The 23,953-nt window shown below is 35.7% G+C and overlaps 4 protein-coding genes and 1 pseudogene across 5 annotated transcripts; all 5 read right to left on the reverse strand.

Annotated features, from left to right (window-relative positions):
- Positions 1-82: 82 nt before the first annotated feature.
- On the reverse strand, positions 83-10,515 carry LOC121250999 (GPI ethanolamine phosphate transferase 1). Of its 2 annotated transcripts, XM_041150277.1 has the most exons (18): positions 10,111-10,514; positions 9,528-9,719; positions 9,263-9,418; positions 8,805-9,098; positions 8,179-8,396; positions 8,003-8,077; positions 7,661-7,727; positions 6,935-7,260; positions 6,496-6,729; positions 6,215-6,402; positions 5,196-5,334; positions 4,990-5,098; positions 3,729-3,831; positions 3,428-3,617; positions 1,965-2,063; positions 1,822-1,880; positions 1,209-1,314; positions 83-592 (listed from the first exon to the last, which is right to left on the reverse strand). In XM_041150277.1, exons 1-18 carry the CDS (start codon positions 10,352-10,354, stop codon positions 428-430), a joined length of 2,964 nt encoding a protein of 987 aa, XP_041006211.1. In that variant the 5' UTR covers positions 10,355-10,514; the 3' UTR covers positions 83-427. The 2 variants fall into 2 exon arrangements, with proteins under 2 accessions (XP_041006211.1, XP_041006212.1); XM_041150278.1 differs by lacking the exon at positions 1,822-1,880 and having other exon boundaries at positions 10,111-10,515.
- LOC121251325 lies at positions 1,568-1,701 on the reverse strand (annotated as a pseudogene).
- Positions 10,516-11,800: 1,285 nt separating the features above from the next.
- On the reverse strand, positions 11,801-13,313 carry LOC121251000 (gibberellin-regulated protein 14-like). Its single transcript, XM_041150279.1, has 4 exons — positions 12,959-13,313; positions 12,802-12,834; positions 12,334-12,520; positions 11,801-12,200 (listed from the first exon to the last, which is right to left on the reverse strand). The coding sequence occupies exons 1-4, from the start codon at positions 13,013-13,015 to the stop codon at positions 12,016-12,018; spliced, it is 462 nt and encodes a 153-aa protein (XP_041006213.1). The 5' UTR covers positions 13,016-13,313; the 3' UTR covers positions 11,801-12,015.
- Positions 13,314-16,151: 2,838 nt separating this feature from the next.
- On the reverse strand, positions 16,152-18,494 carry LOC121251001. Its single transcript, XM_041150280.1, has 4 exons — positions 18,004-18,494; positions 17,581-17,634; positions 16,792-16,851; positions 16,152-16,526 (listed from the first exon to the last, which is right to left on the reverse strand). The coding sequence occupies exons 1-4, from the start codon at positions 18,352-18,354 to the stop codon at positions 16,398-16,400; spliced, it is 594 nt and encodes a 197-aa protein (XP_041006214.1). The 5' UTR covers positions 18,355-18,494; the 3' UTR covers positions 16,152-16,397.
- A 1,190-nt stretch (positions 18,495-19,684) lies between these two features.
- On the reverse strand, positions 19,685-23,399 carry LOC121251006. The gene is made up of 10 exons (XM_041150287.1): positions 23,237-23,399; positions 22,909-23,046; positions 22,502-22,660; positions 22,169-22,249; positions 21,852-21,944; positions 20,975-21,067; positions 20,745-20,888; positions 20,490-20,597; positions 20,064-20,115; positions 19,685-19,960 (listed from the first exon to the last, which is right to left on the reverse strand). Exons 2-10 carry the CDS (start codon positions 23,005-23,007, stop codon positions 19,926-19,928), a joined length of 864 nt encoding a protein of 287 aa, XP_041006221.1. The 5' UTR covers positions 23,008-23,046; positions 23,237-23,399; the 3' UTR covers positions 19,685-19,925.
- Between the last annotated feature and the right edge of the window lie 554 nt (positions 23,400-23,953).

The raw sequence follows: 23,953 nt of genomic DNA on the forward strand, positions 1-23,953 counted from the left end.
TGGAATGAAAGTAAGATAATAATATGATGTATAAAATTTTCCATATATATTAAAACCGTAACAATGATATCCGTACACATTATAGCTTGCAAATATCAATAAGCTAGGAAAGTCTTTCGTAAATATGCAAAACATACAGCCATGACTGCCAAATGAATGGGGGACATCTGAAAAATCCCATTGGTACAATGTTCTTGTACAACGACATAAATAGATGGCAAATAATTCTACAAAGACGTGAACCTGGCGTTTCTGGTAAAAGACAAAGACATAAAAGCACCTGTACCACGCATGCATGCGTTCACAACGATGTGGGATGAGAAGCCGCTCTTAAATATCCAGGAAAGCCGCTGTAGGAACGAAAACGCTAACCTTCAAGGAAAGCAGACGGCCAATGCTGATGCCGAATCTCCCAATTTGATTTGGCTCACATCGCTTTATGAGAAGTTGCCAGTGCTGAATTACACTGGATATCTTTCGTGTATATATTTGTGAGTGCAAAGAGTAAAAGCACAAAAACAACTTGGGCACTCATGATTCCGAAATGGCTGATGCTGTTCCCAATTTCCATCCAACTTCCTGTGTTCCGAACCTGATATACTTCACAAAGTCAGTAGGACCACCCCCAATGATTCCATACATTGTCTCGACCTCAAACTCTAGTCACAATTTCCCATTACTTTACTTTCGTCGTGACAAACAGACAATATAAAACTATCCACAAAGTCATTTTTTTATCAATAAAGTCATAATTTCTTACCATTCAAGAAAAACTGGACAAGTTAGTCAGCCAAGTCAATGGAAGCAGGGAGCTTTGGGTTTGGTGGGACTCGAAAATGAATGATTAATCTGACATTAATCTGGATAGTCTAAAAATTCCAACTAGGTAAGTTTCGTTTAGTTCACGGGATAACTTGGCCCAGCAAGACATTAACACCAATAAAAAAAGTTCCCAAGCTGGACCAGAAAAAAATTCCAGGCCCATTAATGACATGTATTTGCAAGACAAGCACATGATCAATAAATAATGATTACAGTGACTAAAAACTCCTAACCACAAATGTGAGTTTCATATTTTCACTTGAGTATTGAAAATATTTGTACTGTCTATTATACCGAGCAACAAAAAGAAGAGTCATTTTATGTGATGGGAAAGAAATGAGGACCAATGAAAACAAAGGGCCAGGTGAAGAAAATAATGCTCTTACCAGGAAGAAGAAGTGAATGGTCATTACATCTGAAAATATTATAACAAGAAAATAGCATCCCAAACGTGGAAGTCGGTGTAGTTTGGTTATTGCACTGAACGAACATCTGCAATTCAAACCAAAACAAGCAATATAAGGACTGCAGATTTATGTTGTGCTGGAAGCTATAGCAATCGAGACTTTTGAGTTTTGGCTATCTGGACAGAGACTTCCTAAAATGGTTCTCACTGATGATAGTGAAAAAATGAATATGATTGTACGCAAAAAAGAAAGAAAGAAACAGACCCTCAATATTTTTATTTTAGAGTTGTTTTCCCTTTTATTCCTTTTTTTTTTTTTTTTTTTTTTAAGTTAAATTTTAGGCCCCCAATGCCACAAATTATGATGTAGGCTCTCCCACTCTTAGGCGGGCACCCCTCCTATGTGCAATGGAGGTCACCAACCTAGGCCATCGGCCTTCTTGATCACCTATTGACCCCGTCCAGGTAAATCTTAGTTTGTTCTCCTTTTTGACATGCCATTGCAACTGGAAAATAACTTTTCAAAGTGAAGAATTTATGCGATCATTTTTTCATTAGAAATAGAAAAACAAAAATACATTTATTTCACTCACATGACGAGCATGAATGGTATAAATAGCTTGAATATAAGTAGGGCTGCCATCAGAAACGGCTGCATTTAAAAGTAAACTATATCAGCTCAGTAACAGATTTCTAATAAGAAAGTGATACACATCAAAGGAAAATCTTTACTTACACTGAAGACCGTAATGAACCGATAGACAGAGGAAATCTCAAAGCTAGCAATACTTGCAAAATTTCCCGTTCCAAAGAAGGCAACGTTGAATAAAATCATCTAAAAAGAAAGCAAAAAAGCCAAAAGAGACACACATGTCAATATCATGACCATTTTGATTGTGATACAACTCTATACAATGCAAATCATTCTATTTCTTGAAATCGGGAGAATTACGAAAAATCTAAGTTCAACGTACTGATATACAGTAAATCAGCTTAAATATCAGCATTCACAGAATTTCAAGCAGAGCCATTGATTTCATTATCTGGGAGTAGCCAGAAGAAGGGAAGACATACATAGTTGCCTAGATTTCTTTGCATCTCTGTCTCTAGATTCTCTGTAACTTACAAAGCTGTGCCGTTGAATTATTCACACAATAAGCATAAAAAACAGGTTACTAAAACCCCAATCTTATCATTGGTAATTGCACACCAATCATTGCAAACCCTATCACTATTACAAGAGAATAACTTCAAACCAAATGTGGTGTAAAGAGAGAGTTTAGACCCTCCAATAGCCGGATGACACGTCATCTTTCAGAGAATATTACAACAAGACCCGTCTGAGGTGATTTTCCCATGCAATCCCGTCTCTCAGTCTCTCTCCTCAAGCCGCACCCCTTCTCAATCCATCGCAGCCTTAAGCAAATAATTATGCAAATGGGTCCACTCCACAAACCTTAGAAACCCACCAGTTTGCACAAAACCAAAACCCACTCCACCCATGGCCACATTATCCATTTCCTGGCACCTCACTGCATTAAGTTTCTTCATTTTGTTCTTCAAATCATTGGCTACAGACCCAGATTCTTCTTTCTCATTCACACGGTTTGAGAATGATTCCAAAATCGAGTCCTTACATTAATCAATGTAAGTTGTATATTTGTGGAAGATAAGTACTGCTCCTGGTCAGCATTCTTGAGAGGAGAGAGACTGGGGGCGCGGCTTGAGGAGAGAGAGAGCACAAAGAGAGAGGGGAGAAGGAGAGAAAGAGAGGAAGGATTGTACGGGCGGTTTTATTGTAATCTTCTTAGAATGATGATGTGTCGTCCGACCATTGGAGGGTGTAAATTCTATCTTTACACCACATCCTGTTCCTAGCCTCTCTCCTATTACAAATCTATAAAGTCAATATCTGAGAAAATCTCCACCAACATTACTTCGTGAAAGGATGAATATAAAATAACCACCAAACAAGAAAACTACTTAAAACGGAAAAAAAAAAAAAAAAAAAAAAAAAAACGCAAGGCTGATATTGTTCCGAAATTACTTGGTGACCATAAGGAAAAGAACAAATATTTGAAAAACATCTAGTCAACCTCACTATACTGAGAATTAATCCAAACTAGACATATTTACATATGGTCAAAATTGATTAAGATGTATAAATGAAACTATAACAAGAAAAAGGATGTGACTTACAAAGATTAAAGGGATTCTCACATCAGACAGCTGCAAGCATCTCTCATCAAGTTTAAAAATGACACTGTCATTCTCATTATTAGTGGAAGCTGAAGATTTCTTAACCTTACTAAAGTATAAAACTGTGTTTTCAAATATTATCCATGCCATTAGTACAAGAGCCAGAGCACCATAAAAGACAGCTTCATATCTGCAAAAGTTTGAAAAAGAGGAAAAAATGTAAAGAAAGAAAAAGAATAGCTGTTTTTCATGAAGCTGTTAAATGAATACCACCACAGTTGCTTATAAACGAGATATATACCCAATAGATAGAAGAAGGAACGTGGGTGCAAAACCTAGAAATATAGAAGTAAGCCGGGACAAGAGGCCATTTGCTGAAAATAACGGGAGAACCATCGAAAAACCTATTATACAAAAACTAACAGGTGAATTGAGATAGATAGGTAATGTTCATTTGCATATGCTTCAAGTAGTGGAAACTCCGCAATGAGTACCATGAAGTGAAAATAGGAATGCACACATGTAGAATCAAGAAGCTTCCATGATCAAACAGGAATATCGGTTCGGTTTTGTAATATAAGAAAGTTTTTTTTTTTTTTTTGATAAGTTGTAATATAATAAAATATTAAGTGCTGATAAAGAACAAAAACTCAGAAGATCTTTCAGATATTCTTTTTTTTTTTCAGTAAAAGATAGATATTATATATATGGATGAAAAAGTATAGCCCTTGTACACAAGAAGTATACATAAGTGCTCCTAAATACATTCTAAGAACGATAAATTAAAGACAAGAAATCCTGAATATTGTCCACATAAGTGCTCCTATTGTTTCAGATATTCAAATTAGCCAGTTACTGATGGTGGGTCTTTGATGGCATGCTCACACCATTTCTTAACCATGAGCCTAACCAATCTATGGGCTGTCAGCTGCAAATATGGATACAGGCTAGGTACAACGTCTTTCAAAAGACAATTTCAAAATATAGGGACTATACTTTACAAAGTTTTATCCTCTATTATTACCGGGTTTAACAAAAAACTGATGTATTAGTTATGAACCATCATATTACCTTAGGCATTCCCTCATGCATAAAGTTCTGCAGACCCATTGTTTGAAGCTCTTTTCTGTTTTTCAACAAATACTTTCATGAAACTACATGTACTTTTTTTTTATAAGTAAGAGATAAATATTATTGATATGAATGAAATAGTCATAGCCCGTGTACACAGGAAGTATACAGAAGAACACCTAAATACATTCTAAGAAGGGAAACTACATGTACTAGCATCACTACCATGAATCTTTGGCTTATGGTAAGAAAGAATCAATTGGTATAAACTTCATCCTTTCTCTGGGCGTGGGACAGGTTCTAAAATGATTAGCACACCATGCATGGCATGGGTTGAGTTATATACAGTACAAGAGAACAATCACCATTATAGAAGAAAATCAGAACTCGAAAAGAATAAGAGTTAAAGTTAGAGTTTGATGTTGTCTTCATGGAAAGCCCAGACAGCAGAAGTCAACATCAAGCAAAGCAGGAAGAGTGCAAGAGTATACCAGCTATAGACCAATTTATCAGCTGGTGTAATGCAAGTAGTTCTTGCTTCTGTGTTCTATGAGATGTTGATAATGACACCATCACCGAAGATAAACCAACCAAAAGAGCCTGGTTGTCATTTAAAAAAAAGGAGTAATCATTCAATCTGTACAGCAACATATGTAGTTAATTGTAATACAGTGAAAGGTAAAGCCAAGCTACGCACCTGTAACTGAAAGAGCATGGGAAACTCGGGTTTCTTTACTTCATGATTAGAGATACTTAGCCAATATTTCCCTTCAGCATGCAGATTTAGCCACCTTGCAACTATTCCTATCAAGATAATCATAGCTCCACTCACAATTCTGCAGAAGTTAATGTTAACACACATACAATGCAATCAGGATCACCCATATGTAACTGATAAACTTTGACCTCTGATAGCGAACACGCTATTATTTGTCATAATTGTGGATCTCATTAAGTAATCATTTCAATAACTGAATTCCTGTCTTAATTCCACACGAACAAAACATAAGATGGCAACCTGCACAGTTACTGACTGATGGAAAGCAATAATGGAAATTTCACATCTCAAATGCAAAGGGCAGTTTTTGTTAGTGGATTTAAAGCAATTCATAGCCCAAACAGTTATAGAGACACAAATGTACTCAACTGTGTTCCAACACATATTCAACCTATACAAATGAAATCAACTAATAGATGAGCCTCTTGCCATAAATAATTTCCTCTTGAGTGCTCTGATTACAAATAATTATCGTTATACAAGTATTTTTACCCATTAAAAAAAGAGGATTAAATTTTTTAAAAAATTTACACAATTATCGCAGGTGAAAGAAAAGTAGACTGATTGAGTATTCACGAAGAACCATGGAAAATGAAAACATGACAGACATTTTATGAGCCATGACAAAGAATTAATGGTAAAATGATCACATAGATGAGAAGACACCTATAAATGTTAAGAAGTTTTAAAAGATGGTTAATCCGTCAATCAGCATATCCACCTTGTGTGTACAAAGCTTTGTCAGCCCTTAGCATGTCAATTGAAGAAATGCATTGTATTGAGGGTTTGCGTTCATGCTAACTAACATTTAAAATTCCCTTCTTCTCAGTTCAAAAATTTAAAATCGTTTCAAAAGTTCAAAACCATAACCTAAACATATACATTGCCTTCATCATATCCACACAATAGGAAATGTAAACACAAGGAAAGTGACTTACACTAATTGATTGTTATCTGGGATTTCTGCTGGCATCAATGTAAACACAGACAAAAACCAAAATGCAATGCAAACAAAAATTGGAATGCCAGATCTCCATGGAATTGAGTTATAAAGATAAAGAGAAGCTGCGACCCCAATGGTCAGGAAGCACCAAGTGTAGAGCTTCCTGTCAGTGAAACTATTCACCTGCACAAGGTACCAGAAAACATCGGTTGGAATGAAGGCTATTACGTCATCATGACTACAGCAGGACAACATATAATATATTGATATCCATACCAGGAATTCAAGAATGACCACTGACACAGCAGTAGTCACTAAAAGTTTGACGATGTAATTGAATTTTCTTCCATGTAAGTGCTTCCATAATGCTTTTATGAGCCAATATTCACTAACAATTTGTGTCCAGAGAAATACTGTCATTGTAGCATAGGCATGATAAAGAGGAGGAGAGTGCTCCAGAAACAGTAAAACAGAAAGTAATCCCATGAGCATGCATCCAAATAGGTATACCTGCCAAGCAAATGAGGCATATTAGACATGAAATGCATAGTTAGCAAAAACAACACAAGAGGTCAAATTTTTATTCCAGCCTGTTCTCTTTTCCTTTTCCTCCCACCTTTTTAAACTTCTTTGTTCTTTTTTTCATTTCACTTCTCCCTTACTTCACTTTTAATGATCCTAATACATCTTGGAGGTTAAGTTATAGAGACATTACCTTTCTGGTATAGTTCCTCTGGTGAACCGCTTGCTCCTTTCTTAACATATTTCCTGGCAGTGAAGTATAAGATTGCAGGATGTGGAGAACAAGATAGATCATCCAACCAATATAACCAAGAGTAATTACAGTCATAAGCATCAGCCAATCATATGTTTGAAAATAATGAAGCCCTTGAAGTGCCAAGCTTCTGAGATTTTCCAGTAGCTTCATAGCAGCTTCATAGTCTCTAAAAGAAATTAGATGCTCAATTTGATCCAGTATGGAGGAACAATTGGCTAATGGTTTGAAAGGCTTGAAATATAATGAATTCGACTGCTTTATATCTAAGCAAGTTAAGAAAACAAACATAAATCACACAGCTCATCCCCTACCACCTTTTCTTTCTATCGCCACCAGAATAGCTAAGACTAAATTAGGAAGAAGACTTAATATAAACATTTTTCAAAGAAGCAATGCTGTGAAAGTATCATACAGGTATTACACAATGAGTTCAATTGGGAAGAAAATTAGTGCACAAAAATGAAAATCAGAAATAGAAACACAATGGGTTAAAGAGAAGACTTTTCTTATTCCAAACAAATATTTAAGAAAAAAAACTTATTTCCATTAGCTCCTACAAAAATATTTATCTGCGAGGAACAAAAGATATACTACTCAAAGCTTCAAGAAAGTGATATCCATTAAGGACTATATTACTTGACATTAAATTGATATACGGGATACATGACTTGCGAAGAAACTGGTTGAGAACCTGCTCTGTATTAGCTAACACAGCGTGAACTTCTTCCACCTGAAATTAAAATAAATGAAAATCTCCATCACTTATCTACCAATTTCAATTCAAGTTGGATTGATGCAAATAATCAACTAGAAGTTTTAAGAACGAAAATATTTCTGCCTGAAGATTATGGTGAACTATAAATTGTTACTCCTCTATTCATTTAACTGAGAAGGCCCAATTCAATTATCAATAACACAACAAGATGTTAAAAAGAAACTGAGATGCTTGTCGTTATTTATCAAGATAAGAGAATTCAACTATTAATAAAAGCTTAATGAACATACCTCGATCATGTTAATGTAATCGAGGGGAAGACTTCCAACAGAGTTAACAGGACATGGCAAACCAATAAGAGTGGACTGAAACAAAATCCATCAAGGACATGGGATCAGTAAAATGGAGGATGTTTCAATGGATATAGGCTTGGAGAATAAAAAATTAAGGGAAAAAAATTTACAACCATAAGTGGTGCAATATCAGCTTGATTGACATCAACTCTTTCTATGCCATGGAGGCCCCATTCTGTAGGTGTTGGTGTGTCATGCATATGTTCATCTACAAAACGGAAACTGCAATGAGAATGGTTGGTGCTCGACATTGGCTTGGGATATTTAATACCAGCTCCCCATGCAACAAGTGGTGTATCAGTGTTTGAAGGATGCCCATCTCCATGGCTTCCTATCAATAAAATCGCAATTGTGTCAGGATCAGATTTCAAAGCAAGTTGAAGTATCAGGGAAAAAATGATTTCGGGATAACAAATAGAAAAGTTAGCCCGAAGGAAACCAAATAGAGAACATCTTAACAAACGGACTCTACAACAACATATGTAAAAAACAGATAATGTTTACTAGCATCCATATTCAAGGCCAAGAAGTAGTCAGGTATGCATATAAACATGAAACATTTTGATGCTATTTCTTTCGTGCTACAAACTTTTAACCAATTAAGGATGCCTTCGACAAAGTGCAAACCTTAAGGAGGTATCAGAAGACGGCTTGCTTATATCAAAGTATCAACATCAAGTGACTGTCAAGCAAAAGAGTTTTAGAAAAAAAAAAAAATGAAGTTAATGGAAGTTTCAACCTTTGTCGCTCATTCCATGATCAGCCGTAAATATATATGCTGTACTGTTGTCCTTGTAATAATCTTCAATCAGATGGTACACCCTTTCGGCAATACTGTCAACAACCTTTACATTATTGAGATAGATGGAGGAATAGGGCCTATGTGCATGACCATTCGAATCACAACCAAGTAGGTGCAGAAATACAACAAGATTATCCTGCAGGAGTAACTTCTCCAACTTTGAGTCTTCACTGGACCTATTCAAAAGGCTCTGAAATTGATCAAAAGACCACTCATCCAAAAAGGATGCATCTGCATCAACAATATTGAATTGATAATTCATGAATAAAAGTGAGTTATAGAAGTTAATTTCTAAAATGTAAATATAACTATCTTAGCCTTCCATTCCCTTTGAGCCTTTACTTATCATAACATTAATTAATAAAAATATTTGTGGTCAGAGATTGTATTTGAACCAGTTGCAAAGTCTTCAAACTCATGAGGATAGGCATTCCACGTGCTGTGTGGCACAGCACCACAGAAGATTGGAATAATGTCAGGGCTCCCAAAAGCAAATGTATGCCGGCTTCGGTTAAATACCGAATCAAATTCAACTGGATTAGCTTTCCATCCTGTGAACGGAATGGATTACCTTAGTGTCCGGACAGAATGCAACGAGGATAATGATAAAAGTGAAAGAAGCACAACGGTAACTTTGGCACAAGAAAATAGACAATCCACCTTTTGTAACAGCACTAGGATCCTCATAGAAACCAGCAATTATGGCAACATGTCCAGGCCTCGACTCAGTTGGAGGGCGTGCATGAGATACTCCCCAGCGACCTTGCCCTTTAATTATGGTTCTTAAAAATGGAGCTCTATAATGTCCTTCAGAATCCGGCTCAAAGAACTTGTCGGCACGCAAACCATCAGCTGCATAAACATTTTTCCCAATTAAAACAAAGTTCCAAATTTTACAGCTTACTCAAATTTCTAGTTAAGTCAGTCTTAACAACAAATGAATTCTATAAGAGAAACTTCTCACTTCCAACTCCGTCAATGATCCGTCGACAAGGACTCAAAAACCCAAATATTTATTTTTAAAAAAATGAAAAACCTTAGACCTCAAACGACTAATTTAAAGTTAACTAAATAGCGTAAACTCAAAAAATGGATCTCTCCTATTAGTACTATACACAATACGAACCCAGCCCATTCCGTATACAACGCCAAGAGAGTTTTCGCCAAAAGAACAAAATAGAGCAAAATACTGCAGCAAGACAATTCGACGAACATGTAGAGTGCGATTTTCCGTAGAACGTACCGACTAGCAGCACGAGGCGCTTGGCCGGGGCGCTGAAGCGGGGCGCGACGGGATCCATGCCGTGTACAATGGGAGTCTTGAAGTAGATATCGAAAATGCTCATCATGTAAACGGCGTGAAGAATGACACCTAGAACAACAAGCCATATCTCTCGCCGTTTCAGCCATTTTCTCCTTGTGGTGCTCACAAATACATTTCTTCGTTCTACTTCTCTGTTGCCTAAGATCCCATCGCCACCTCTCATGTTTGCTGCTTCTCGGTTTGAGCTCCGTGTCCTATTTTTCTTCTATAGTCTGTAAAGAGAGAGAACGAACTGCGTCACACCTCCCTGCTCCGATGCGCATCGGAGAAAGTCGCTTCCTGGAAGTGGTACCTGAAAGAATAACGAAAAACCAAATTCAACCCCTATTCTCTCTCTCTCTCTCTCTCTCTCTCTCTACGTGGGCCGGTTGATTGGGCCTAGGGAATTAACATCTAGAAGACATGATGGGTCTCAGTTCATGGGCCTCTACTCTTCGAAACGATAGGAAAACGGGCTGATTCACGGACAATTGAACATCATTATAGTGAACGGTTATAAAAATGTGAGTGGCCCATGCATATGTCCATGAATCAGCCCGTAACTGCGGCATCGCTCTAATTTCTTGTTCATTAGAATCATCCGAATTTCTTACAGTTTAAAAAAAGAATTTCCCTAATTGTATTTGTATGGAATTGGTTGAAGGCTGTATCCCTTTATCAAAACCGTTAAACAAATATTATTTTTATTATGAATTTTGTCATCTACAATCATATCAATTAACTTCTTAATTTTAAATAACTATTTTTTATCAGAATGATTAATTATAAAGCTTTGATATTAGAGCAGATGGCTTGAGCAACACTATGAATTATGGCTATGCCATAAAATTAATGATATTTATGTGTTAATTTATGAGTTGTCTCATAAATTTAAGCTGATTGAAAACTGTAAATTTAATTTAAGTTTCATTTGAAATTTGGACTGTCAATCTACTTTTAAGCAAATCTAATATCTAAATATTCAACTCTCATCTCTCAAATCATTAAACTCATCTAAACTCAAAATCTCTTTATACGTAAAATTCACAATCTTTTTTAACTCAACACCTCTTTAGACACGAGATCTAACTTTTTTTAATTTCTCATAAATACATCTAAACTAAACTTAACATCTAAATATATTTAAAATCATCTTAAATAAATCTTATAAAACTCACTTTACTATTTTAAATCACTATTTTTTATAAAGAATTCAACTTATTTAAGTCAGCTTAACATTCAAACAAGACCTAATCATGATAATAAAATGGTACATAAGATACCCAAATGAATTGATCGCTTTTAAAAATCTGTTTCCTAATGAGTTTCCAGAGAAGCACCGTTGATTTTGCATATATATTTTTTTTAAATGCAACTATACATCAATCATACTCTTTACGCACCTCTCATGATATATATATATATATATATATATTTTTAAACTCAGCGCATGTATGCTGCAGTTATAGGTTGATATAAATAATTACACTTTATTTTTGATCAACAAGGTGAAGTGCCAAGTATTGGAACCTGCTATGAGTCTTGAGAGCTTCCAATCACAGGGTAACAAATTATTTGCAAATAAGACAAAACTCCATTTAATGGTTTACAAGAAAAGATGAGAGATGTATTAATATCAATATCTGCCATATGAACTGGAAAATTTAATAGACAGTACAGAGAACTTTTAATTGGCCTAAACAGAACAGAAAGGTAACAACACTAGATGCCAAACTAATTAATTAATGCTCCAGGAAGCAGTAGAAAGGACTCAGGAAAGCCATTTATTTTCACCCCTTTCTCATACTTATAACCCACTTTTTAGGAAATATATTGGGAGCCATCTCAAGGGCACTTGTATTTGTTGCCATGAGTTGTCATATCTGTGTAACACTTGCCACATTTTTCCCTGTTGCCAAAAGTTCCTGGGGGAACACACTTGCAGCGGTCACAGCATGTCATGCAGGCTCTCGTGCAGAGCCTCTTCCTTGAATGTAGTTGGCATCTCTGATCACATAGGGGGATGCAATCTGTGCATCCAATCCACAATACCACATTTACCACAAAACATTCACAAAAAAAAAAGTGCACAATATATAAATATACCATGACAAAACGTGTCTGTTGAACTTTATTATCTGTGGTGGGAAAGATATATTTTACCCTTTTTCGACCTCACTGGGAGTGGGGACGGTGGTGCAGGAGCAGGTGGCTTAACTGGGGGTGCGGGGGCGGTTTCTTTGGGTGGAGGCGCATATGTAGGTGCCGCTGGAGGAGCATGAGTTGGTGCCTTCACTGCAGGGACCTTAGCAGGAGCCTGTGATGGTACCGGGGCTTCGACAATGACAGCCTATACAAAATGGTGAAGTCCACTTCTATTCACTTGGGTTTTTCTTTTTTGCAAGAATCATGAAGAAAATATAGAACTTCATGTAAATCAAAGTAGCAAGTAAACCTTGTTTCTCGTGAAAAACGATATTGTAGGTAACAACTTACAAGAATCAAGAATGTAAGTTTAGGTACTCAAATAACAGCATATACATGGGGGAATCAATTAAACCAAACTAATAAAAAGGACAAAAAGGAAAAGAAAGTAAAAAAGACTAGCTATAAAGTTGTCTTAATAATCACCTTCGTTGCGAGTTCCTCATCTTTAGATGAAACCTACAGCAAATCCTACAAATTAGGACACCCAACTAAAGGAAGCAAATAGATATACTGAAGTGTGTGTGAGTGTGAGTGTGAGAGAGAGAGAGAGAGAGAGAGAGAGAGAGAGAGAGAGCCATACTCTTGAGGTAACTACAATAAAACAGGTGAACAAAAAGAGCAGAACTTTAAAAGCCATCGAGCAGGACAAGAAAAGAAGACAAGAAAATTGGAAGGAAAGTCACTCGATGTTGCTTCAAGTCAGAACATCTCTGGTATATATAGAGCTCAAGCATGGAGAGAGGACAAGCTGGCTTCGAGTTAATCAAACTGCGCATGCCAGCTTCACCGGAACACTGCAACACAAGTTATGGCTAATTGTCAGAAACTTAAATGGGTATTTTTCTTTTATTTTGGGTGGAAATTGCTGGTCCAGAAGTAAGATTTAACTCAAGATTTCGACCCACGTGCCCTGGAAACTGTGTCTGCTGTATAAGTATATCTATTTCTCATCAGTGCCATTAATTTATTAGCCTGCACACGAGGTCTGTCTTTGTGAGGGGCATGTGGATGGACCTTCTTCGCTGGTACCTAACTTAAAACACAAGTTTCTGTTTGTCGGGTAACAATGGAGTTTAAAGTTGCAATATCCTGTAGTTACAAGTGTATTTAGAAAAGCCGTGCCTATATTATATGAGAAACGAATCTGACTCTGTAACGAAATTAACAAGTCTAGAAAGCCTGAGACTACACAACTGGCAAAGAGTTTCTCATCGTTATATTTTCCTGAAAGCCAGTGGGATTCTGCCTCGTACTCTTTTACATATGATATCACATGTCATGCCATGATGGGGCATTCGTCAAGATGACCGTCACAGTTGGATTCACTCGGACATGGGCCTTCAAGGATCCATTAATACATACATACTTACATGCATGCATATATAGAATCTTGAAACAGCACGGGAAATTGCTGGAATTTGATTAGTTTTAACTGCAAGTGGCAAATAATCTAAAAGATCTCAAATCTGACTTGGGGCCCCTACCACGCATTGTTGAATACATTTGTGATGTGAACATCCTGTAATCAATTTGCACACCCAATAAATTCTTTCGTTTGAAATGGCTACCCAACTGGCTGTCTTGTGATTTCATGATGTGGAAATTGCAAAAGCCCAATGTCATCTACCAAGTCGGAATTATGGCATTATAGTGGTTACCCTTTTGCATTATCCTAGAGGCATATTGCGCGGTAAGAAAATAATGTCTGAGCAGCCAGCAGGGTATGAATGACTCCTGCCTGGATTAGTTTGCCCTACCTATTAGCATACATTGATACAAACATGTACTACCTGCATTAATGTCTGTATATCATCACCTCGGCCAGGATCAATGAATGTGTATTTAGGTTGGTCAAAAATTGATGTCCTGTTTTTATATTTGAATCTCGAGTGACTGTCATACACAAACATGTCCTATTTGACTGCGTCTAATTCCTTAGATTTAGACCTATTTTAACATTTAAATATCTAACTCTCAAATCACTAAACGTATCTCAATTCAAAACTCTTTATACGTAGAATTCACAACTTTTTTCAACTCAACACTTCTTTATACGTAAGACTCACAATCTTTTTTAACTTTTCATAAATACATCTAAATTCATCTTAATATTTAAATATATTTAAACTCATATTAGATTGGTTGTATAAAATTCATTTCCCTATCTCAATTTATTATTATACATAAAAAATTCTCAAAACATATAAAGCCTTACGGAAAGCAGAAAACATGAACAGTTTTTGTAGGAGCGGGGTTTAAATGCTAAAAACCTTTGAAGGTGGCAGCTGTCGATGAAGAGTATCACCAGACAGTTTAAGGACCTTAATTAAGAGAGCTTATAAAAACTAAAAAAAGTGTCAGATACAAACAAAAAAACATAATGAACATGTTAATTATGAGTGGCTTCAAGAAAACCAGACACACCAACAAGTGACAGCCATCTATTGTTGGTTCTTCCGCGAAGGACCCGAACTTTGAACGTAGAGCCACAGCCTCGAGTTGTAATATTCAATTTCAACTGCAGAAAGTAACAGTAGAGACAAGCTGGCAGTGGTGGTACCGTACATTCGATGTGAACTTCCCAATATGTACAATTTTCAACTCAAAATAGCAGTTTCAATACTTGATTATTCCAACACACAGTCAAATGGTACTGCATGTCTCGTCATTGTGAGGGTTACTCGTGTTAGTTTAATCACCGCCTTTCAAGATGTTGGCTTCATAGCACCAGAACGAGTTTGTGGTTTTCATGGTTTTCTTACAAAGATATGACCCATCTTTCTTTTAGATGGTCTGCCCAAAGAGAAAAATATCCATTACCCCAGCTGGTGTATGCTTTGTCTGGTATTTTAAGCAAAATCTTGTTCTTTGTAAGTATCAACTATGCTTAGCAATTAACCAAACTGAATCCTGCATCCTACAAAGGCAAATTAACCTAATATAGATTACAACTTGCCAAACAATCACCCCTCAGTTCTCCCCTACAAGCATTATAACCTGTAATGTTTTCATTCCATCTGTTAATTGGGGTTTGACATCATTGACAATGAAATACATGTTGGTACAGAAACGTAGTTCCATTCTTAATTTTTTTTTTTTTTTCTCTTACTTAATCCCAGTTGAATCCTGAAATTCGGACACAAAGCATAAGACTTATAAGAGGCAAATATGGAAACAATCAAGACTCTTTTCCTAGGAATAGAATTCAGTTTTCTTCACCTTCAGAAAACGAATAAGGATAATGCCATCGTAAGAATCCTGCCTATGCATCTGCCTCCCTATGGCTAGCTAGACAAACAATGCGAGAACAACTTATTCTCTCATTTCTGTCAAGATAGGACCTCAGATCTCATGTTTATAGAGCCAACTGTCCAGCCAACAAGGACCCTCCTATTTTTAGGCTGCGTTTTAATGTAAATTGAGTTAAGTTAAAATGATAAAATATTATTAAAATATTATTTTTTAATATTATTATTATTTTAAAATTTAAAAAAATTAAATTATTTATTATAATTTTTGTTAGAATTTAAAAAAATTATAATAATAAGTTTAGATAAATTAAGTTTGATTTAGTTTTCAAACGTATCTATTCGCAAAATATTTTGATAAAACATGGCATCACTTGATGTGCACATGGCTTGCTATATTCAAGATGGACTCCTGAAAAAGGCAGTGGTATGTTGGGTAGAACCAAATCAGAAAACCTGCATCATACATTTTTTTCACCTAGCAAAAATCAAAATTACCTCGTAACAAAATTTCAAAAACTCAAATTTGAAATTGATCCAGGTAAAGTAATATCATTAACATCTTTTCAGCAATACAATGATTTCAGCAATACAATGTGTTCACCACCACCACCACCACCACCACCACCACCACCATATACGAACCAGCAACAAAGCAATTCGGTAAAAGCCCAATCAGATGCCTACATACCAAGATCCCATAGCTCAAGGATAAATTGCTTCCTTGTATGAGTTTTCTAACATATTTTTTTCAAAATCAACATATAATTTCTAGGCAAGGGAATACTCTTCATCTTCAAAACTCAAATTCAAAGTTTGTAGCTTGAACCCTGAACCTTGTATGGTCTCAACCAAACTGGAAGCCACTCCTGTAGCTTGTACTGTTGTCTGTTTTGTCAACTAAACGAACGAAGAAAAAACAGTCAATGCCTTAATAATAATGTCTCTTTGAAGAATGCAAAAGATTTTTTATCAATGGCAATGACAATCGACTGATATAAGAGATTAAATTGAAAATTTAACAATACTAGTATTAATTGTATGTGAGAATGATGATAGAGTATCGTGCATTTTTTTCCCACCTGCTACAGTTTCAATTCAAGTACTAGTCACATTTATTAAAGTTTGTTATTGGAGATACAGAAAGCAACTAGGGCATACACACCTCAACACTTGCAATACCCTCAACAACTTGAACCTTCAAACTAGTGATGCCCTCCGCTTCCTACAAAATAAAAGATTAAAAAACAATGGGTGGGAATCAACAAGTTATCAATATGTGAGTGAAGAATATGCATTCTTTTTTCACGCCTTTAGGGGACAGAATGGTAATGAAAAACCCCAGCTATCTAAGACAGATTACCCACGCTAAAAATTTCAGTTCACGAAGGATATTGACCATATAGTTCTCTACACCGTAACTCCCCTAACCTTTGACTCTTTCATTCAGATCCGCCCCCAACTTCAGTAACATGCTAGATACACTTTCCCAGTTTATGGTATCAATAAAAGGTTTGGACTTATCAAATGCAAAGAGGTATATCTGTTATGTTCCAGTCAAAATTCCAATTCATATAAATAATTCTATCAAATGACATCAGTGCAGAATTTGAAAATGAACCTGAGAAAGCAAGGGGCTGTACTCATTCAATATCATTTTTTTTAGTGACAAAGAACTCCGGAGCGCAAACAAAACTCTTCTTTTACGGGTTAAACCTAGGACCCATATAACGCGCTCGCATTACCACCAGGTAAATCATCAGCTTTTCACGGCCGGGACATGGCCCATAAAAATTGTTTGCACCAAAAGTTGAAACCATGGAACCGAGGGAGCATACCCCAAGACCAACGTCCTTACCGTTTGAACCAACACACTAGTATCACCTCCATCGCTATAACTCCTCAAAATAACATTGCGACATATATGAAAGAGTTGGGAAATGCATCGATTTACCTCTAATGCCTTGGTCACATTAGGAATAGCTGTTTCGCTCAGTGTTCCCTCTGCCTACGGATATTCAAACGTAAAGGAGAATGTTATTGATGCAATACTATTAAGAAGCAAATTAATCCATATTAAGAATTAAAAAAGAAGGCCTAATCAGATGGGATGCAATAGAAATTTTGAAACCATAAAAGCTAAAGAGAAATTGGAACAATGAAAAAAATGCTTAGTTGATTTAAGAATTTAATCAAACAGCACACAGAGAAAAAAAAAAAAAAAAAAAAAAAAAAAAAGACAATTTTTTTAGTTAAAAATTACTTATGTCCACGAGTTTGAATAAATTTTTTTTGGTATGTCGAGTCAATTTGCTTAATTTGAAGATTAGTGACGAAATAATTACAATAAACATAGCATGGAGGAAAGAAAAGGCACCTGAAAGAACATGATAAGGGTGTCAGATGGGGAAACGGGAACCGAAACGGGTGGTTGCTCTGATGACGACGACGGTGCTTCTCCTTCTTCTTCCTGTTGTTGTGCTTCTGGTTGTTCTTCTGGAATCGGTACGGTTTCTTCCTCCGCAGACCTCACTATTATTAAGGGCTGCTTCATGTTCGTCGTCTTCGTCTTCTTCTTCTCGAATGTGAAATGGTTGAAGGAGTTGGAAACGCCATGGGTTCGGAGGTGGAGGTTTCGAAGGGGTAGCGCCAGAAATGGAACGGGGACAAATGTACGATGATTTGCAGATGTACGAATCAAGGGAACTGAGATTGTGGTCGTGGCCATTTTTTTGTAGTCCGAACCGAGCTCAATTTGCAGTGAGCTTTCGACTTTCGAGTTGTGCTTCGCAGTCGCACCCTATCCAAATACCTGCAGCTGCAAGAAAAGAAAAAGAAAAATTATCAGAGCCGTCAATTTGTTTACTTGTCAGGCACTGGATCTATTTGTAAGGACTGGGGAGCCCAATAGTGATAGAACAACTTTGATGGGCTTTTTATTATCGTATTAGACTTCGTTTTCATGGGCGTTGGTTGGACCGTCCAATTCATCCAAAAGTGGGGACACGAATCTAAGAACATTGGTATTGAATTAGTTAAATATTTTTTTATCTTTAAATTCAATAAATATTATCCATATTTACTTCATATTAAATTAATTAAATTATTTTCATTCAAACTATAAGTTACAATAAATTTATTCTTCTTTTCAAATATGAAAAGAATTATAGCAAGTCTAAAAGTATTTTTTGATATTATTATATTATAGATATGAGATTTTTATTCATATGAAATTTTATCATCTCTATACATATGAGATTATTATATTATAGATTGTTAAATTATAAAAATGAAAATGAAAATGATTGTTAGAAGTTATTGAAGATTATAAAAATAAAATATAAATTAATTAAGAAATATAAATAATAAATAATAATAATATTTTATTATTATAGAGAGTGTGATAACTAATCCAATGTAAATTTTAAATTTTGAATAGTAATGAATTGAAATGATAGAATAAATTTTATAGAATTTATTTAAGATGAATTTAAATATATTTAGATGTTAAAATAAATTTATATATATTTATAAAAATTTAAAAAAGATTGTAAATCTTATGTGTAAAAAAATTTTAAATTAAGATAAATTTATTAATTTCAAAATTATATATTTAAATATTAAATTTAATTTAAAATTAAATTAAAATAAATTAATCTCAATATAATCCAACACCAAGCGGGACCTTGGTTTTAGCAATGCCCATCTCAAGTTTTGAAAAAAAATTCCCTTTTAAGTAAAATGGTAAAAATTGCAAGTACATTGACGTCACTCTTATGTCAAATCTTAATTAAAACGATGAGTAATTGCAATTTTTTGTAGTTTATGATATGCACTGAAAAAGGTATAGAAATTCGTGCATTCAAAACCTAAGGAGAAATATAGAAGCGGATTAATAATAGAAGAATTCTTTTCCTAGCAACCCTGCACTACATACTGAATTTTTTTTTTTTTTTTCCTTAACACTCGGCAAGTGCGTGGTTTAAGACTGTTGAGTAGAATTTTTCATAGTAAAAAATGAGAAGGGCCAACAGCTAAACTAAAAGCTTGAATACACACACACACACATATATATATATATATATATATATATATATATATATATTATATCCTTAGTCACCCAAAGAGTATTTGCACCGATTAATCTTAGCATATTTTGGTACACTAAATACTTAAATTCGTTTTAACTTGAGAATATCAAATAGATTTTGGCCTCAAGGCTAGCGAGTCCAAACAAGTCAGGTAACAATATTTCTGTCAACCAAAAAACGGATGCAGCTACCACCTCTGACATTGAAGCTACATCTTCCTACAGTCCTCTACAATTTGTCCATCTGCATAAGCATAAGATCCATTAACTTTTGCTGTAACAAAGACAGGCAATTACCACAAACCATAAAAGCAATAAAACTTCAGTAGCGCACAAAAGGGTCATACCATTGAGATCTACGGCTAGGTTTGCTTGAGCATCGGCTTCAGAGTTAAGTTCCTTGAAAATGAAGAAAGAAAGTTAGGAACAATACATCAGAGTGTGGATGCTGGTTCTGTTATTAATTCTACGAGGGGTCAATGGCTTCCAAACTTTTATTAATTCTAACACTTTCAAGAACTATGGAGAAGACTAATCGAGCACTTGAACTCAACAAGATATCTCAGTTCCTCAAATGGTTATGTACCAATGCTTTCAGGGGGACACAAGGATTTTAATGTTTGATTCGGTCAAACGTGCATCATCGATAAATGACTCTTGTGGAATGGAGGGAATAGTAAACATGTGTTAATATGTATATTTTAAATAGCACATAGAAAGTGCAGAACCATTTGCATTAAAAAATATATAAAAAAGTAACCATTTGCATTTACCCTAACAATATGACTGATCTGGAATGACAGAAATTTATCCTTCAGCTCCTTGGCCTCTTTACACAAGTCAGCCATATTCTGGTTTTTGGTTTTCCAAAGTCCCTGAATCTGTAACATGAATACGCCTCATAAAGAAGAATACCAAGCAAACACCTCTCTCTAGGCAACATGTTTGAAAAAAAGCATGTAAGATTCGTAGATGAAAATGTGGGAAAGCCTAAAGGAAATCAGTGTTACAGAACAAAAGCAACAAACCTGCATACAAACAAGTTTAGAGTCTCCCTGAACACGAATATGTTTATATCCTTTCTTTAGAGCATGTTTCAAACCTAAGATCACAGCTCGATACTCAGCAACATTATTTGTTGCAATGCCCACCCCTTCACTCAATCGGCAGACCTATCAAGGCTCAGGGTCACGCAGATATACATAAAAAAGGATAAACAAGCATAACAGCACTAGAAAATTGTCAGTTAACTGCATACCATACTTCCATCTTCAGCACATAGCACAGCTCCTGCACCAGCTTGTCCAGGATTTCCTTTCGAAGCGCCATCAAACTGTAGGATACATGAACGCTGGGCATAAACATGGACAAGGCATATTTTTGCACTGTTAGTTTATATATCAACATAATTAGACGTAAAGTCGTGAATAGAGTCTATCACAGTTTGCAGTGGAGCATTTATATCACGACGGACACCTTACTTATCAAACCCAAAACACACCTCAACCCAACCGTGATTTTACCAGCTGACTCGACACCTAGGAGCCATAACAATGAGATTATCAAGATACTTGCAGTTCGATGACAAAATCACACAAGTAGTTGGTATGTTATAATTCCTCGGTGCCAAATGCCATGTAAGATTGTGTATAACAAGAACATCACGCTTTTAGCTTGCTTTAGAGCTTTCTGGTGAACATAAGTACAAGTTTTTCCAAAAACAACACATAAAACAGATCATTGCATACCCACATCCCCTGCTTATAGTATCTGGGTAGTGATACCAATAGGACACCCTGTTGGAGCACAACACTCGTTTACACTTTACACCTACAGACACCAATATCCCAAATGAAGCTATTTGAAATCATCTTCAAGAGTGCCCACAACAAAGATCTAGCTGGCAAACAGATCTGGCAAGTATCAGGCCCAATTACATTCTTTTGATATGTAAACCTTGTATTTCCACTAGATATTTGAAAAAACTAGAATGTAATGACCACAAAAGTAATACATAATTTACATGCATGTAAGCAACTACATACACAAGGATCCTTTTATGATGTGACATAATTAAACAGTAGTATCAATCGTGTTCTTGGTCCATGAACGGTAATATCAGGTCAGCGGCTTACACAACTTGACGCAATTGCTTGAGTTTCATGGCAATAACCTAATCTGAAATGTTTCCTCAGAGGATTTGTGGAAAATGAAGATCCAACCATCTCCTGTAGAACAGAACCACAAGTATTACTCACCACTAAAACAAAATCAAGTTGTACATACTCCCAAAGGTGATAGGGGCAAGATTATCAGAATAACTCCCATCCATATGGGCATTTTATACTCTATCTAACTTCTATTAGTTCCAAAATTTATTCATGAAAAAATCAAAAAAATTGTCCTCTAAACTATCAGTTTTCTAAATGAATCATAACTTATGTCAACTTACAAAGTCTGAATCAAGCACTTCTAGCAATCTCTTTGGGGGAGTATCCTTGTTAGCTGCTTTTACCCTAGAAGAAGCTGGTTGCTGAAAGGGATATAATGTCCAACAAAAATGATTTCACCAATCATACATTCAATAAACGACGAGAGAATTTCTCTACACTGAAAACTAAATAAAACATCTCTGCAAACCAACAATATTAGCCCTTTGACAACCAAGGTAAGGATTTCGACCAGCAGAAGAACCCTGGCGGACGCAGACCTACTACTAAAAGAGTGTATAAAAAACAAAAATGAAAAACACAAAACTGAAAGATTGGGTGCTTAGATAACAAACCTGATAAGGGCAAGCAACAAGTTTTCCAAACAGATCTTCTTTAACATCAACAGCGCTAATAGAATAAGTTGCATTCTTAAGCCCATGCGAGGCAAGGTACTCCTCTGCCTCCTTGGGCAAACAATATCCTTTATACACGCTTACAGCAGGGTTGCACGCCTATGAAGGGAGATAAAATTTATTCCCACAGTTCGCAGCAACACATAAATTTTGGGCAACAAACAGAAAGTTCATCGAAATAAAGAAGACCCGTATGATCAAATTCGCCTGGCTGGTTAGGTAAAAAATGGACTAAAAGATGAGACAAACCCGCGAAGGACTTGACTCATCAAGTCATCGTACATAACCGCTTCAAACATAGACATGCTCATAGATAAAATCACATTATAAGGATGAAAAAACATTACGGAGGATCCGGCTTGAGCTTGACAATCGCTCAAAGTCTTGTAAATGCCAACGATATCCCCCTTCCGTACAACGTAAAACGCGTCCTTCTCATCCTCCATTTGTGGCCAGTACCCAAATGTCCCTTACCCGGAAATGCACTGCAAATGGAACCAACCAAATACGGAAACTTTTTAACATGATGATCGTGATCCGTACAACTTTAATGTATTGTACAACCATTTTCCCACTCGCAACAGAATCATGATGATCAGTAATCACGGTCATGATCGAAGCCCTAATCTTTTGGAGGCCAAATATAAAATTCTGCCAAAAAGGCCAGTTCCGTACCTTAGATGTGTAGTTCAGAGGGAGAGATAGAGAGAGTCCAGACTCCAGTCGGTAGACAGTAGTCAGTAGTTTGAAGCGTGGCGTGGCGTGGCGAGGGAGACGATGAAAAAGCGAATGTTAATAGGCAAAGGATTTGGTGGCAGTCCAAATGATCCATCACTTTGCATATGAATGAATATAGATGTCACGATCAAATTTAGATTTTTTTCTAAAAAAAAAAAAATTAGGATTAAAGAATAACATTCACTTTTTCAAATAATCTAATGACCCTTTGTTATGGATCCTCTACTTTGAGGTAAATGTTATTTTTAGGTGTCGTGTAATTTGTCTTTACGTGGGAAGAGCATTCCCATCCGGTTTGTTATAATTTTTTTCTAAATTTTAGATAAAAATTACACTTTTTATAATTTTCTCTTAAATTTTACTCATCTTTACAAAATATCCTATATCTCATTTCCTATCATTTCTCTATTCTATAAAAATAATATTTTTCTATTCCTTTTTTATTATTATTTCTACTATTTTATTTCTACATCTTTAATTATTTCCTATAAAATATATATAAAAAGTGATTTAAGAGATGAACAGTAACTCTTCAAATATAGGGAACTACCATTCACATCCTAAACATTTTCCTTAAAACTGAAAACCAGATCGAGCGTGTATTTGGGGGAAAATCTCAAATACAAATCCTATAATTTAGAAAAAAACAAGTTT

The sequence above is a fragment of the Juglans microcarpa x Juglans regia genome, chromosome 2D (genome assembly GCF_004785595.1).
Source record: "Juglans microcarpa x Juglans regia isolate MS1-56 chromosome 2D, Jm3101_v1.0, whole genome shotgun sequence".
Lineage (NCBI taxonomy): Eukaryota > Viridiplantae > Streptophyta > Magnoliopsida > Fagales > Juglandaceae > Juglans > Juglans microcarpa x Juglans regia.